Below are 17,317 nucleotides of genomic sequence, written 5' to 3'. Positions count from 1 at the left end.
CCTTTACAGGGCAGCCATCAGAAATTTTGGGGCCCCTTACACAACTTTACGCCTGGCCCCCCCCCCCCCCCCCCCACCTGTAATGTTAAGGAGGGGGCTGGAGGGGAGGCTGTTTACTCTAATTAACCCTGTCTGTACTGTTCTGGCAGATTTCATTTACCAGTTGTAAGCTAGATTTGAGCACTGTCTGTGCTTACAAAGGGATAAAGTCAGACTGAGCTTCTTCTAATTAGAATTATGTGCTAATGAGAGGAAGCTCAGTCTGACACTATAGTTTTACTCTCAAGCTGCTCAGAGTAGCCTGGAATCTGCATAAAGGCTTTAACCAAAGACAGAGCTAAAAAGGTCAATGTTTACTATAACCCTGTCTGTACTGTGCTGGCAGATCTCATTACCAGTTGTAAACTAGATTTGAACACTGTCTGTCCTAACAAAGGGTTAAAGCCTTCGAGGCATTGTGAGAGGAAGCTCAGTCTGACACTATATTTTCACTCTCAAACTGCTCAGAGTAGCTTCAAATCGGCATAAAGGCCTTCAACAAAGACACAGCTTAATAATATAATTAAAAAAATATATTTTTAGATATGCTGTGTGAATAGGAACACGGACATATAGTGGAATTTTCTCACTTTCTTTTGACTGCAAAAGTGGAACTACACTTTAAAGAGGAACTAAAGTAGGAAAAAATAGCCAGCAGGAAGAGGTTTTTTTTTTTGGTAAAAGAATGTATGTCGTTTCTACCCCCCCCAAAAAAAACCTTTACTTATCTGCTAACATTTTTTTGGTAGACTTTGGGCAGCACATTCACAGTGCTATGTACACGCCTTGCATCTGTAAAATGCAAAGCAAGACGTCTGGATGATTTAACTCCATCGTTCATGCTTAGCGCATCATCAGTGACTGCCCAATGGCTCAAGATAGAAGATGCTGGTCCGGACAAAGTGGTGGAAGCAACGCGTTGCCTGGACCTTTCCGCACTGTAGGAGTGCAAACAGGGGATAAGACTGCCAAAAAATTTGCATGCTTGCACATAGCAAGTGCTCCCAGGGCTTTCCCTCGAACTGTTATGCTTTAAGGAAAGGGACAAGTTCACTTTAACACTCCTCATTCTCCAGCAGCACATACAGCCCTTTCCTTTGTCTCCTGCCGCTCTGTTCAGCCACCAGGAGTGAAGAAACACCTTTAGGGTATAGGGGAGCATGTGACTTACTACATTTTTTTAGGGCGATGTGGTTTGGGATTGTGTCAGTGGCATGAGTTTGAGACACTGGAGATCATTCAGAATTCAACAGATGCATTGGACCTGCAGTTGTCCTTCCAACTGTTACTTAAAGGGGTTTTGCACACCCATAGACTTGTATGGGAATGGAAAACCCATTTGAAGCTAATAAAAGCACCAACTTAGTGCAGCTCATAGATGAATTTTTGTAAAATGTTCACTATTCCATGTGAATCAGATATGCTGCTTTCGAGGTGTCTACAGCGTTCACCACCCCTGTTTTTATGACATGGTTGTTGCTAACTGCAGTTAGTAGAAATGTGCACTCGAGCCAGTTGGGAGTATCCTCGTGGCCTAGATGTTGGTGTGCATTTTTTTTCTCTTTAAGTTGAGAAATCAAAGCGACATGACCTGCTATGATATGGAGGCAGGAGCAAGTGTTAAATCAATTGGCAGAAACATCTTTATATGTAATATTTAACAAACAAGATGGTTAGGTAAGGTTACCCTTGACATGACTTTTCCCTGTGGATTTGTTGTGCAATAAATTCATTGAGTCAGCGTTGACTCTTCTGAAGAAAATAAAAATAAAATGACTGCATGACTATTTCTAACAGCTTTCCAAATCCTCCTTTACTGATGTAATGGGTTCTCCGTATTACATTGATGAATGTGCACACATTTGATAGATGGTTCTATATTTTAGGCTGTATCTGTCCTATAAAATCGGAGGTTTTAGATGGAGATCTGCATATTTCTTTCCTTATAGATGCAGCAACATTCCCGAATGGCCATGCAGTAGGATTGGGCGGACGCATGCGCAGTGGATTTCACCTGCAGGGAGAGGAGAGCTACAGTGAAAGTCAGTGTACGCAGCCATGAGCATGCATGCATGCCGGACAGACTCCGAAAGACAGAAGAAACAGCAGTCTGAGCTGGATCTGAGACCAGCACCAGTGCTGGTGGGACTGCTGAAAACGACTGGAAGGAAGAAGATGTTCGGCTCAAGAGGCATCATATAAGGTAAGTCCTTACAGCAGCATTGGGGGGGGAGGAATTAGCTTTTAATGTCAGTTTAACAAAAAAGTAGCTTATTTTTGCATCAATCGGCTGTAGATCCTCAAATCGTCTCTGAATTGGCGCTGACACTGTCCTTCCTTCTGGAGGGGGGATACTTGTGTTCCCCATGGTCCCTGTGTGTGTTGTAAAGTAGTCACCTCTCCCGTGATGGACTACAATCTCATGTTTAGATTACTAGATTGTAGTCCATCACAGGAGTGAGCTTGGAGTGGTGACTACTTTACAACACACACAGGGACCATATGGAACAGAAGTAGCCACCATCCAGAAGGAAGGACAGTGTCGGCACCAATTCAGAGATGATTGGAGGATCTACAGCCGAGTGATACACAAATACGATACATTTTTGTTGATAGTGAAGGTACTTTGATGCATTTTTAAGATTTAACTCCTGAGTTTAATGTCACTTTAAGAGCGTGGTGTCCTGTAGTCCACAGAGCTAAACTGTGCAGGGCTGATATCATTCCCTGAGATAAGACTGCAGAGTGGCGAAGGACAGCCCTGGATTTCTGACAGGGCCAACATGTATTTTTGTTTGCACTTATCTATCATATATCACAAAACATTTTCAATAGTATATTTCACGGATTAAAAGGTAGCAAATGAGAAGTCCATTGTCTGGGTTCACATACACTTGAAGCATTAAAGGCGTGATACAGCTTAGCACCCAGGATACTTTCCTTGTTTTTCATAGTGTGTCAAGTTTGCCATTCAATATCTTTCACGATCCTTGTGATATACAAGCAAATGTCGACTTCTATTTATTTTTCTGCACAACTAAGGCTGGGTTTTACATTCTGGTTATTCGTGTAAAAAATAAATAAGTGCATTGTAAAAATGTAAAGCAATTCCCATTTGTCTCAAGAACAACCCCCCGCCCAAGCCAAACACTCGGTTGCCTTGGATTTTTTCATGTAAGCTTTGATTTAATTATCAAAAGCAACTCTAGTATGCATTCCTACTACAAAGCTGATGTTATAACAGGAGAGGATGTGCTGTGACTTTAGGACTCCTTTAAGGAAATGGCTGTCTTTTAGACCAATATATACTCAGACATTATCACACAAATATATACATTTAAATCTTAATTGATAGAATCTGCATTGCTACATTCCCAAACTGAAAATGCAAATATAGAACACAAAACTTAAGGGCTGACTAATGATATCTTAGCCTCAAGACTACAGATGTGTCTTATCAGCTCCTTATGAGTTTCTTACAACTCAGACCCCATTCACACTGAGCTACAAGCTTTTTCAGCGCTGATTTGAGCTGATCAACATTGCACATTTTGTTGCGCTACGTAGCACTTCTTTTGGCAGTCTATCAAAGTCTATTGTGGCCAAATCGCTCGGAATCTGCCAAAAAATAGCTCATGTTCGAGCAACAAGCTTCAGTTACAAGCTACAGGCGACATTGAACTGCAAGATGTGAACATCTCCATTGAAAAGCATTGGAAGAGCTACATTGAGCTTCATATTTGAGAAATTTTTGAGCGGCAATCACGCTACAAAACGCTCAGTGTGAATGAATTTTATTTTGTTAATTGAAAGCCATTAAGGGCTCATGCATGGGTATTCAGTGCAAATTGTTAGAGTGAAACGGGCTTCCCTGAGGGGCGGAGTCTAACTACCAGCCGATGTTCACCAGAGCTCCCGATGGTGTAGATGGGCTAGGCTGCTTGCTGGTACCAGGTCGCGATCCCCAGAGTTGCCCAGCAAAGGGATGGACAAGAACAGGAGGGCTCCAATGAGGAGACAGTAGTCAGATCGAGGCAGAGTTCAAGGCAGGCGGCTAGCAGAGTGTGGTCAGACGGTCCCAGGTCAGCAATGGGTAATCAGAGGAAAAACAAAGGAAATAAGAGCAAAGTTGGGTCCGGGCAGAAGATCACGGCGGGCAGCAAGTGAAGAAGGGTCGGGCGGTCAGCAACGAAAACAGCAGAAGTATAAGCTCTTTAGACAAACAGGAAGCTGGCAAAAAGACAGCACCAGCTCCTTGCAGAGCTAGTGCTTAAATACCCTTCTGAGTCACAGATGACATGCCCAGATTCAGGGTACACTGGAAGCACCGGCCTGGAATCTTTTACTATTAACTAGCCATAATGGCCTGGACCCTGTGAGATCCATAATGGCCTGGACCCTGTGAGATCTTCTGGAAATCCTGGCTGGAGGAGAACGGTAAACCCTGACAGGTACTCTGAGCTTACCATCACAAAAATGTGCTCGTACTTGCGTTGTCCAGGAGCCCCAGCTGCTGTATTTTTCTGCCCATGTGCTTGTATAGACAAATACACTATTTGCAGGTATATGTGTGTAAATGCCGGTACCAACGTTTATACATACACAAGAGTAAGTTCCCACATGTAAAGGTTGGTACTTGTATTTACACATGTGTACCTGCGCACAGCGTACTCTGTCCATACAAGCCTATGGACGGAAAAATGCAGCAGCTAGGGCTCCCGGGCACCACAAATACAAGAACTGTATAAGCTATTTCTTTCTTACTGACAAAGTAATCTGCTGGGGCACAAGTGAATGTTATGCAAGGACACTCACAATGAATGCTCAACCCAAAGCTGTTACTAAAGGTTTGTTAAAGACTTACCGTATTTTTCGCTCCATAAGACACACCTGACCATAAGATGCAGGTTTAGAGGTAAAAATCTACTTATAGAGGCAGTGAAACAACTTTATTTACCGCCTCCACAATGCCGCTGCCCATGTTGCCTGTGTCTAACTTCTGCATACTGTGACTCCTCCCTTTCCCTGTCATGTGGCATGACACAGGAAGGTGAGAAGCCGGTCAGACACAGAAGTTAGACAGCGGCAGCACAGGCATTATGGAACAGGTAAATAACGCTGCTTTGCTGGCTCTATAAGTAGTACAAGCGGCCCCTACCCTCCCATCGCTCATGCGAATGATTACCGGTACTGTCAGCCCCGCCGCCTCAGCTCTCACACACATCAGCCTGCGGGAGCCGCTGGACGCGTGTGGTGTATGTGTGATAGCGTAGGTGGTAGAGCTGCTGGCGCAGGAGATTGTCGAGACCTGTGGGCAATATTCGCTTCATAAGACGCACAGACATTTTTGCCCGCCTTCTGGGGGGGAAAAAGCATCTTAAGGAGCGAAAAATACGGTACTTTTCTAATTGATGACATCATGCTATAGAAGTTCTTGCCATATAACTAAACCGTAAAAAATAATTTAACATAAAAACAATCAAGGACATTTTGAAAAAGTCTTCTATATCGCCACGGAGATAAATGGTCACGCTTTCTGCATCAGACATTAAAAAGAATAGGGGTTCTTAACCTTTTTTTCATTCACGGCTCAAATTGTGTTTGTAAATCATCCCCATGAATAATGTGTATAGTGTTCCATTAATAATAGTTCAATTTAACTGGTTTAATGTTTACAATGGAATTGGTTTATTGTTAGTGCTATAATGAAGTGGAAGCTCCATTTGCACTGAAGGACAAAAAAAAATGCATGTGATTACATAAAATAGCAAAGGGGGGCCGTTTAGCAACTGAAAAGCATAAAGGCAATGGAGATGCTCAAAACCTGAAAAAGCTTGTCTTTCTTCTAATTAGAAATATGGAAGTCAATAAGATAAAACCGGCAGTGAACTTAAATGATCGAATGAATGATCATAGCAATACGTGTGGGGCCTCTCATTAAGCCTTATGTAACCGACTGCCGAGAGCTGCAAAGGAAATCAGAGCGGGAAGAATGTAAAACTGTTAAGTGTATAGAGATAATTTAACAAAAAAATAAGTTAAATGATGAGCATTATTTGGCATTTTATTTAGTATTGTACTTGGATGAATCCATGTCAGTCTCACAGACCAGCAGTCATCTTGTTCAGTAAAGTACCCTTGCCATTTATTCCATACAATCGTTCTTTTTAACCCCTTAGTGACGGGAGACAAACACTGTACGTCCCCGTCACTATTTGTCCAAATGACTGCTCACGTACACTGTACGTGAATAGCTTTGTGGGGTTGTGAATTCCCGGTGACCACTGAGAAGTTACCATTTATTAAGGGATGCCTCAGTATTGAAGCAGCCAATAATGAAAGTTTGAAGCTTTTACAGACACCCAAATCACTTTTAGGACTCATGTTTGTACCGGACTTGGAATCATTGTCTAACAGTTGTACACATAGGGATCAGGAAATTTACCGGATTTTCGTGAAATGTTTCAGGCCCGGTGCACACCCAGGCAACACCCCATACAAGTTACAAGTACAAGTTCCTTTTTTCTGCGATACACGACTGGCGGCTGTTTTATCGCGTTCAGAAGCACGGGCGGAATCGCAGCAGGAAACCGTGAGATCCGCCCAGTGCGAATGGATTGCCATTAGAAAATAATGGAACCCACAGCGCGATCGGTGCACACATGGGCAACTCCTGACCGTGCAGGTGGGGTGTCGCCTAGGTGTGCACCGACCCTCAGCATAGAAACATATAGCTACATGTTTCTATTGCTGAAACAAAGTTGCAGGTTTCTGATCGTTCTGGGAACAATCAGAAGCCTTTAGTGACATCTGAACCTGGCATGCTACAGGATCAGCATGTTAGAATCAGTTTTCACAAAGGTTATTATTGGCTGTTCATAAGTGAACGCGACAGGTGATTTTGTCTGCATTGACTTCAATGTGAATCTGTGTTTTGCGCGTTATTTTGCACGACACAATGCGCGCAATAAATCGCCTAGGTGTGAACCTAGCCTTATTGACAGTGACATTGTATGACAGGTGACCACTATTAGCTTTTAGAGGGAGGGGAGACTGAGGAAATGCTTCCTGCTGCCTTCAGCAGACTGATTACTGGGGGAGGGGAGACTGAGGAAGTGCTTCCTCCTGCCAGCAGCAGGCTGTTTGTTTCACCATGTCCTCTCCTCCTGAATGGGAGGGGTTGGGTTCAATTTCAGTGCTCTAATGAGTACAGTTGCACTGGGTGCACCCCTTCAGAAGTAGTTCACCCTTAGGCCCTTTTTACACGGTCGCCTTCAGTTAAATCTTAAAAAGATCTGCAAGGCTGTAATTATTGCAAATGGAAGATTATTTGATAAATGTAAAGTTTAATGAATAGAACATTTCTACAAAATAAAATGAACATGAGATTGTTGATGTATGGACTATAATTTCGAATCAATTTGATGTCACCTCCATAATTAATCAGTTGCTATCAAAAAATATCAAACTTTCCAGGTGATTCCAAATATTTGCAAGCCAGTTTATATATTTTAGGCAGGTAAATATTTTAATATGAATGCTTTGTATTTTCACAGATGGCAAATAAGTGGAACAACTGACTTCCTATTGAATAACCTGTTTCAGTTTACCTCCTGATTAAAAAACAAAAACTGTTTACAGAGCCCAATAGCTGAAGTTAACATTTACACACACGTGAATGAGCCAGAACAATGGTTCCTCCAGTATTGATTGCTCCGAACTAATATAGTGTTCTTTCTGGGAATCCTTCTTCATGTATTGTTACAGAATGTGTTTCCTCCTGTGAATCCAGAGCCATGAATAAATCATTTAGTATGGTAAAAGTGATTGTACCCAGAAGCACTCTAAAAGGATTTAAGGTAATCTTCAGGCCACAAATATGCATTTTAACATGCCAGGGGAACAACAACAAAAAAAAGAAGCTCCCATAGCTTAAAGGAGATCTATGAGGTGAGTGATTTCCACTCATTCTCATAGTTAGAGCCGACGTGTGACAAAGAAGCTGTCACAGGTCGGCTCTATTGATTGGGAAGTAAGCAGAAACATGCACCGATCTGCTCACTTCCCGATCGTCTCCCTGCAGAGGGCGGTGACTGTCAGTCACGGCTCCCCGCTGGGATCCCCTCCCCTCTCCGATCCTCCAGCGCTAAGTGAAGGAACAGATGGGGGAGGGGCGGGCACAGCTGGCTCTGCCTCTAGATAGGTAGAGCCAGCTGTCACCCACGCAGCTGGGTGGATCTCACAGACAATAGCCTGCGATATACTGAGCTTTGGGTCATGTGAGGAGGTTAGTATATGTCCTCCCGTGACCCTAAAGAGAACTATGGGGAAAAACAGTTACCCCATAGTTCTCTTTTGAGGATTAAAATTTTATCTGGGTAGATATAAAAAGGAAAATCCCTCTAGGTACTAGCGACCTTCTGGCTGCAATTCTAGTCACAGAGTTCAGGAGTTCTGACTTTACTTGCTGCATGCTTGTCATGCCACACAGAAAACTGGAGAGAGAGCCTGGCTATGGCAAACCCACCATATGCAAAATCATGGCTGGAGTGTACCTTTAACATTGTATGCCTGATGTCAAAGTCTTTTTTTTTAATGAACCCTCCTAATTTAAACGAGCACCGAGACAGGTGCATCTCTCTTTTCCACATGAAACATGCGAGATATAATTTTATGTACCATGTAGGTGAGATGCATGCTTCAGTAACTACCCAAGGTCTATTAACTCATTATCTGCCATGACAGCTCCCACTCACAGGAAAGGTCACGGCCTTGTACAGACGTCACAGAAAATGGGACTTAAAATCCCATCTGCACAAAACAGAAAGTCTTGTTTAGATTACGCTCAATTCAGCTGCAATCTGCAAACTGTCTCTGTGCCGCGTTAACTAAAAGCATTTCAGCTTCTGAAAAACAACTTTTCTCTCAGCCTAGTGCTATTTATCCCCATAACCTGGAAAACAAATCTTTCTGCTGAAAAACAAACCTGGTCCTTACGCAGAACAGCTTCTAAAAATAGTCAACATACAGTTTTAATGCCATAGATACATAGGAAGGAGAGAGACACCATGTACAAGACACACACACACATTGCCTGCTCTCAGGCAAATTGCCATAAAATCATAAAAAAGGGGAACACAAAATTGCCTTAACTGTTGAGTACTCTAAAGAAAGATAAAGAGTATATTGTCGTGTTTGTTTGCGTGTGCATTTCCGAGTTATAATTTAAGTCTCCGTTCCAACCTAAAGTGCATTCCTATGACCTTAAAATTATTATTCCTGACATCCATAGATACAAAAATATTTTTGCTGCTAGGGTAAATGTCATTAGTAATATATTCACTTAGCACGTCTCTCCTTTTCTGTACTACTCGAGCTTAAAAACCCAGAGCAAGAGCACAAAAATTAGAAATACATTCCAAACGTGTAAAAAGCACATCCAGATAAAATATAAAGAGCCTCTTCAGTGGCTGTTACAGATGTTACTGCATAGCAATAAAATTCATCCCGCAATTTTGCTCAAAGCCATTAATGATAAACAACATAGAAAGCTTAAGTAGTCCGGAGTATAAATGATCCCATAAACATTGCGTAAATATTATTCAAGTTATTTTTAAAAAAATGTCAGTCGCTATATGCAAAGCTACACAAGCTGGTATTAAGTGACACTAAACTCAGGAGTTCAATCCTATAATTGCATTAACTATTAAAGAAGAATTATGAGGCAAGTGATTTCCACTCAGCCTCATAATCTGAGCTGACCTGTGACAATGAAACTGTCACAGGTCGGCTCTGTAGATCGGGAAGTGAGCGAACGCATACCGTCGCTCGCTCACTTCTCGATCTATCCCTGCAGAGGGCCGTGACTGTCACTCACAGCTCCCTGCAGGGATTCTCCCCCTCCCCGATCCTCCAGTGCTGACTGGCGAAATGGGCAGGGGAGGGCACAGCTGGCTCTGCCTCTGGGTAGGCAGAGCCAGCTGTCAATCCCGCAGCTGGGTGGATCCAGGCAGTATTGTCAGGATCCGTACCGGCTGCGGCGTCTCAGAATACCACCAGCTACTGAGCTTTGGGTCACGGGAAAACGCTAGTTTGTGTTCTCCCGTGACCCCTAGGAGAACTATGGGGAAAAGCCATGACCCCATAGTTCTCCTTTAACAAAAATGTATCTTATTTGTGTATCACTCGGCTGTAGAGCCTCAAATCATCTCTGAATTGGAGCTGACACTGTCCTTCCTTCTGGAGGGTGGCTACTTTTAGGCCTGGTTCACACCTGACCGTTTTGTAGCGCGTCCTACGCTCGATGAACGCTCTACAAAACGGTCAAAAAAATAAATAGCACTGTAGTCAATGGCCTCGTTCCCACCTGTCCGTATTTCCGCCCGTCCCGAACGCACTACAAAACGGCCCACGCATGAAAAGGTCCCGGAGCGTTTTTTGCTGCGTATTGGTCCGTTTTGTAGGGCGTTTTCCATTAGTATACTGCCAAGTAGCCTATGGAATCGCGCGACGGTCGCGCGGCTTTTTTACCACGAATCGCGGTAAAAAAACCGCGCGACAGACGCGCATATTACAATACGCATAGGTGTGAATGGGGCCTTATTCCCCATGGTTCCTGTGTGTTGTAAAGTAGTCACCGCTCCAAGCTCACTCCTGTGATGGACAATCTCAATACAAAGCAGTAAACTAAACATGAGATTGTAGTCCATCACAGGAGTGAGCTCGGAGCGGTGACTACTTTACAACACACACAGGGACCATAGGGAACAAAAGTAGTCACCCTCCAGAAGGAAGGACAGTGTCAGCACCAATTCAGAGACTATTTGAGGATCTACAGCCGAGTGATACACAAATAAGATACATTTTTAATAAAAGTTAAAGGGTACTAGGATGCGTTTTTAAGATTTAACTCCTGAGTTTAGTGTCACTTTAACTATTTTGGGCTACTGGTCATTAGTAGCGCTAAAAACAAAAAACAGATCTGCCCTCCCTCCTACTGCTGTACTTGACTTGGAACATACAAGTCCGAATACACTATATGAAGAGCTTTCATGCAGGGTAACTTTACAGTTAGAGGACACTACCCTGCCCGTCTATGCCTGTTTAACATTACGAATTTCACTCCAACGTCACCAAGCAATGGACAGATCTCATAACTGGCAGTGCGTGCACCATGTTGTTTTCAGAATAGTTTCTGCTCTAAATATCCCCAAGCAAATCCAATTTCATTTTGATTGAAGAGTGGACAGCTCTCAGCTTGATATGCGATTACGAGCCTCATCATTGGTATGAGATATAAGGGTCTTGCACATTAAAAGAAAATTCTGAATTTCATATGGTTCATAAAACCGTGAGAGCCGCTACTGGAGGAAGCCAGGCAGTATTTAGTTCTATCGCAGGGATGGGCAACTCCGGCCCTCCAGCTGTTCTTTAACTACAAATCCAAACATGCCTCTGGGAGTCATACCTGTAACTGTCAGTCTTGCAATGCCTCATGGGACAACAGCTGGAAGGCCAGAGTTGCCCACCCATGTTCTACTGTCCCGTTATGTGTTGAACAAAATGCCCTAAAACTTGAAGCAACTTGCATTAGCCGAGCAGCAATATTTCTGGAAAATTTAGACCTTTTAAATCTTATTTAGACCCTTTTTTAATTTTCTAATTTCATTTTTGTGGCAATTTTTGTTTTTCAAAGAGGAAATAAGTATCTTTTAGCCCAAACTTGGTGCAGTACATTAGGATGACATCATCAAGATAAATTAGGCGCTGCACCATTTCATACATCTCCTTATCTAGATTCCTGAATCTCTAGGACAAAATGAAGAGCTGCCAGGGCACAATAAGACAATGGATGGTGTGAGGATTCGCTCCAATACAGTAGCGCATTAAGGACTCTTCCACTCGCTTAGAACTTCTTTTTAAGGGCATCTGTGCCCACTTTTATTGAATGCAACTCAATAGTCCACACAGGTTTTCCCTCGCAGGGGTATGCAAACATAACATCCAGCTTTTCTTCAGCCAAAATTATACTTTCCAAGTCTTACCGACTTCAGGTAGGTCCATAACAAAAGCATCCACTGGCCACACAGGCTGGTCCTTAGCCACACAGGCTAATCTTTAGGCACACAGGCGATCTGCTCCCCAGACCAGCAGACACACAGTCTGGTTCTAGGGTGGGGGTCTGAACATCCGCCAGCACCCTTTCCATAAGGGCTGTGCACAGGTGTGCAATCATTCGGTGCTCAACCCTACTAAACCACGGACCCAGGACTGGAGATCTCATCCCTCCCAGTTCTCTTAGAAAACTCCCACTTCCAGGATCCCAGTTATAATTTAGAAAACCCGGAAAGAATTTCAAAGCCAGCTCTTCCCTAGTAAAAGTATTTCTGTCCTGGAACTGCTCAGCCCCTCTGGCTGAGAGTCCTGGGTGACCCTTTTGCGATTCTACATAGTGGCATTGCCACGCACTGCCACAATGGTTAAGACCGATATGATTGGATTTTAATGTAGCACTACACCAATCTCACTAACTTTTTGGCAGATTAAATAGCCAGGTAAAGTGTTACCTGATGTGAAAAACTCAGTTTTTACTTCAGTCTCCGGTGCCCACAGGCATTAGGCTCCATTCACACCTACCGTTTTGTAGCGATTTTTCTGCCCTAAAAAAACGCTAAAAAAAATTCCCAAAACAAAATTCCATTCATTTATATGGCCATGTTCACATCTGAGCATTTGTTCGCTTGGAACAAAATGCTCGTCGCTGGAAAAAGTACACGAGTTTCTTTTTGACAGATTAATCTTTTCTTGGCCCCATTGACTTCAATGGAAACACTCAAAAACGCACATTTGCAGGCCTTTGCCTATTTACATAAATATGTCACAATCTGCTCACAAAAATGCGTGATTTGATATAAGCGCATAAAACGCACACAAAAACATGCAGCAAAAACACACATAGAAACGAGCAAAAACGCTGTCGCCTAGGTGTGAATCCAGCCTGAAAGGGTAATCTTCTCAGATCAAGCAGAGGAAACATGCCCCAAATATTACTGCTCCACTTATGTGATAATCAGCACTGGTAGCATCAGGCCCGGATTCCCCACAAGGCCACCGAGGCCCGGCCTTGGGGCGGCAGGGCGCAGAGGGGCGGCAGCGGTGTCCTTGTGGGGAAGTTGCCCTCTCTACATTCAGTCCTGCTTTGTACAGGCAGGACTAAATGTAGAGTGAGGCAGCCGATTTTTCGTTTACATGTGAACTCGGCGATGTCGCAGAGATCACATGTAAACAGTCTGCAGCCTCCTCCCCTCCCCCCTGCACTTACCTCTCTCCGCTTGTTCCGTCCTCCGCCGCCGAGTCTCTCACTGCAGTGAGCAGAGCGGCAGGGTTAAAAGAAACTGCCCTGGGTAGCATTTGCCTGTGTTACTCTCCTCCCTCCTCTTAGGACATAAATGCAAAGTTGGTGTTGATGCAAGCGCTGGCCCATTCACCCCATGTCCGGATTATCTCCAGACCAGACCAGATTGTTTCCGGACCCAACATGCATCCTAATGTATCCCTATGCTATTTCTGGCCTCTGTCCATACCAGCGCAGTCTGTTCATGGCCAGATCAGAAAATACTGCTCGTCTTATTTCGTCTGGTCTGGAAAGCACTGGAACGCAAAAAAACACATAAAACCGCATACAAACGCACTGGAACGCACCTGTAAGACCATTTTAAGCAAAGAAAAATTAATACATTTCCAAACAATGCAAAATCACAGCAAAATCGCAATTAAAAACGCGGCAAAACGCAATGCACTGCGTTCCAGATCTGGTCCAGAAAATGGTGTGAACCTGCCCTGAGGCTGGTCAGATCATGCATGCACCCACTTTGTAGGTCCACTGGATGATTTACAGTGAATGCATCATGCTACATACTGTTTGCCTAATATTAGCCCAAAATGTTCCAAATCCAACCCCCAGTACACATGAAGTCCTCTAGATTTGGCAAAGTACACACAAAACACAATTCCAAGTCTTGCGATTGACACTAGTGCGGTTTAAAGAGCACCTGTCATGAGAAAGGTATGAGAGTTGCCATTACTGGCCTCTATATGAAAACGTTAGTTGCATTGCTGTGTCTGCTTTCCATAATTTTGTATCAGAGATCTCCAAAAAAGCATCCTACAATTGATTCAGAAAAGTGTCAGAATTCCTCATCCCTATACGTGTTCTGGGTCAGCATCTCAATGTTGAAGCAAAAGTATCAGCATGACAGGGAATTAACCTTCTCAAAAAAAGAAGTCAGCAATGACAGCCTACTCAATTCTCTTGCAACAGTTTTTATTTGGAAGGACAACATCAATTCAGGAAAAGGCAGGATATGGTTTTAAAATGAGGAGGCATTAAAGCCACAACAAATAACTGTTCACATTCCAGTCCTTGCAATGAGAGATGTGCTAATTTACAATTGCACACCTAACAGAATGTCATATTGGTCTGTGCTTACCCCATTAAAGTCTATCTCCAGGAATAAAAAGCACTCTTCTTACAGGGGGGGTTCCCCAGCACTGCAAGGGTTAACTGCTAAAGTCTAGGGGACCTGTGTAAAGAACTTTTACCTGATCCCCGCTGCCGCACAGGTTCCAAGATTGGCACCCACAGCCTCTTCCCCCTTCTGACGGCCCGCTGATGTCATCATATATTATGCAGGGCCCATAGCCCTTTATTATATGTGAGGATGGTGAGGAACAGTCTACAAGCTGAAGAGCTGAAGCTTATTCTAAGTCCTTTACGGGTCATTAGGTGGCCGTTAACCCTTGCAGTGCTGGGGTGCCCCCCTGTAAGAGTGTTTTTTTTCCCCCTGGAGATAGATTTTAATGGGGTGAGCACAGACAAATATGACAGTCTGTTAGGTGCTTAATTGTAAATTAGCACATCTCTCATTGGAAGGATTGGAATGAGAAGGTGATCATCACGGGCAGCGGGTGGCACCACTTTTAAGGGAGTTGTTTTGTTTTTTGCTCACAGAACATAGGTTTTAAACCTTTTGCTCCCAGAGCCGTTTTTACAATTTTGCACGTTAACATACACATATCAGGCCTGAAAATTTCTTAAAGCCCCCCAAAATTATATAATTTATGAAAGCAGAGACCCTAGAGAGAAATGGTAGCAGTTTCAAACTTTTATGTCAAACGATGCTAGAACAACAGATTATCAACCTCAATTTTTCCAGTAAAAAAGCATTCAAATTAAATTTTAGCGCACACAAAAACAATCCCAATTTTGTTGTACAATAAAAAAGATGAAATTACATCGAGTAAATAGATACCGAACATGTGAAGTCTCAAAATTGTGTGCCCCCGTGAAACGGCAAAAAACTTTGGTATTCATAATTGTCCTCAGGCTTTAATAGCCTTTACAGGTCACCAATTTGGAGTTAACCACAAATAATGGCCCTAGAATGATTGCTTTTACTCGAAGTGCATGGCGATGCCTCACATGTGACCCAATCATTGTTTTTATACATAGGTCCACCCAATGCACACATTTACATTTAAATGCGTGTACGTGGGGGCGGGAGACTTTAAAAATATTTGCTTTTTTTTATTTACATTTTTCAAATCTTTTATTTTTACACTTCACTTTATTGCTATTTCGGGGTGCCCCGAGGCCGGCTATCTCCCGGTCTCCAGAACTGGTGACACTCCGCCTTGTCATCATCGCGCATGTGCGGCCATCTAATTGACACCTGCCGGCGGCCATGTTGGTGATGAACGCTGGCAGAGAGAGGAGGGGACGTTCACCCGGCGGGATGAGGTATGCCGCCGGGTCCCCTCCTCTCTCCTGAAACTGTCAGTCTCTTGGTCCATGACCGAGTGCCTGACTTTTTAGAGGGGGTGACACCAAAATAACTGTCAGTCATTTTGGTGTCACCCCTGCAATGGTGTCACCTGGGTGCGGGCCGCACCCCCCTTGTGACGCCACTGTTGCTATCATATAGGGGGGCTAACAAGGTGTAAGCGTTCTAACATTAGTGAGGTTATGTTATGTTAAATGGCTATTGTAATTTCAAGTATATCTAGAGGTAAGACATATAATCTCTGTTAAGTTTTTATTGCTGTGTCCCCAATAAAATAAAATAAAATACCTTTCTATTTGTCCTGGTGCCCCATGGCTTCTGGGGAAAGTGATAGGAAAAACGCAACTTTGAATTGCCGCTGAACCAGGAATATAAGGAAAAATATTTCAATGCTGCGGTGATAGCCAAGAGACAATTGCCTTGAAGCAAACTCCTCTGACTTCCTGTTGTTCCTAGGTACGAAGTGATTGGAAATCTGCCCAAAGGGACACAGACAGCAACAGGAGTTTTAACCATTCCTTATCTATTCTAAATAAACCGGTTTGACTTTAAATAGATTTTAAGCACACACAGAGAACGGATTGCAAAGATTTGAAGCAAATACATATTTCTCATGGTGGTCTAGTCATTTCTAGATGCCTCCTTTACCAAGTTATAAATACACTTGAAAATAGCTCCTTAAAGTCCATATAGGAAGGGTTTTCACGACATACTGTCGAGAGGAAGCATGTGGGGGAAGACATCCATCAAGAATAAAGTGAGTGCTCCTAAAAGGATAGCATTTTCAGTCATTTTTGTCAATTTATAAAACACGATTTCTATTTGATTTCCTGCTTACAAAAGGCAAATGTGATCTTGTAATGCTTGGCGTCTTCTGCTTTTGTGATAGATGTCAATGTATTTAATGATGTGTGATGTGCTGAGGGTGTAATTACTCTGACTTGTGTAGTGTAAGGCTCCAAAAATTTGTTTGAATACTCTGCATAACTGTTGGCGGTGATAATTACTACAACAAAAGGAGCAATCCATATATAAAGATTTTATGACTTGCCGATAAATCCTTCTTACAGCCTTCATAAACCGAGCTCTGCTACTTAAATTGCAGCAATAACCACCACTCAGAATCAAAGCTACTGCACCATTCTGCTCACAGGAAGGGGAGAGAAAAAAAATGTTTAAAACAGCAAATTATTAAAAGCTTAACTAAGAATATATTTAAAACATTGATGGTGCTGTACTAAATGAGCACTAGCAAGAACAACAGGCAAATTACAGTGCGATTCAAACCTTTTAAATTGACATTTATACACTGTATTTGCTATAAACAGCACAGTTTTTATCATTATGTCCTTTTTTTCCCATCGTTTCCTGCTGCGAGATTTCCTTCTTGTCCCTCTTTTCTACAAGAAACCAAAGTGGAAGTCACAGGAGATTGA

At 43.0% G+C, this 17,317-nt stretch overlaps 1 protein-coding gene across 1 annotated transcript in view; it reads right to left on the bottom strand.

Moving 5' to 3' along the window:
- Nucleotides 1–5,246: 5,246 nt before the first annotated feature.
- Nucleotides 5,247–17,317, bottom strand: part of CUNH10orf12 (chromosome unknown C10orf12 homolog) — a 50,091-nt gene continuing 38,020 nt past the window's right edge. Inside the window, exon 2 of the mRNA XM_018565730.1 lies at nucleotides 5,247–5,347. Coding sequence (XP_018421232.1) covers nucleotides 5,247–5,347 — 101 coding nt within the window. The remainder of the gene's footprint in view (nucleotides 5,348–17,317) is intronic.

Source organism: Nanorana parkeri, unplaced genomic scaffold, assembly GCF_000935625.1.
Source record: "Nanorana parkeri isolate BGI_ZX_2015 unplaced genomic scaffold, ASM93562v1 scaffold881, whole genome shotgun sequence".
Classification (NCBI taxonomy): Eukaryota; Metazoa; Chordata; class Amphibia; order Anura; family Dicroglossidae; genus Nanorana; species Nanorana parkeri.
The sequence above is the reverse complement of the archived record's forward strand: the minus strand, read 5'-3'. Positions and strand labels throughout refer to the sequence as shown.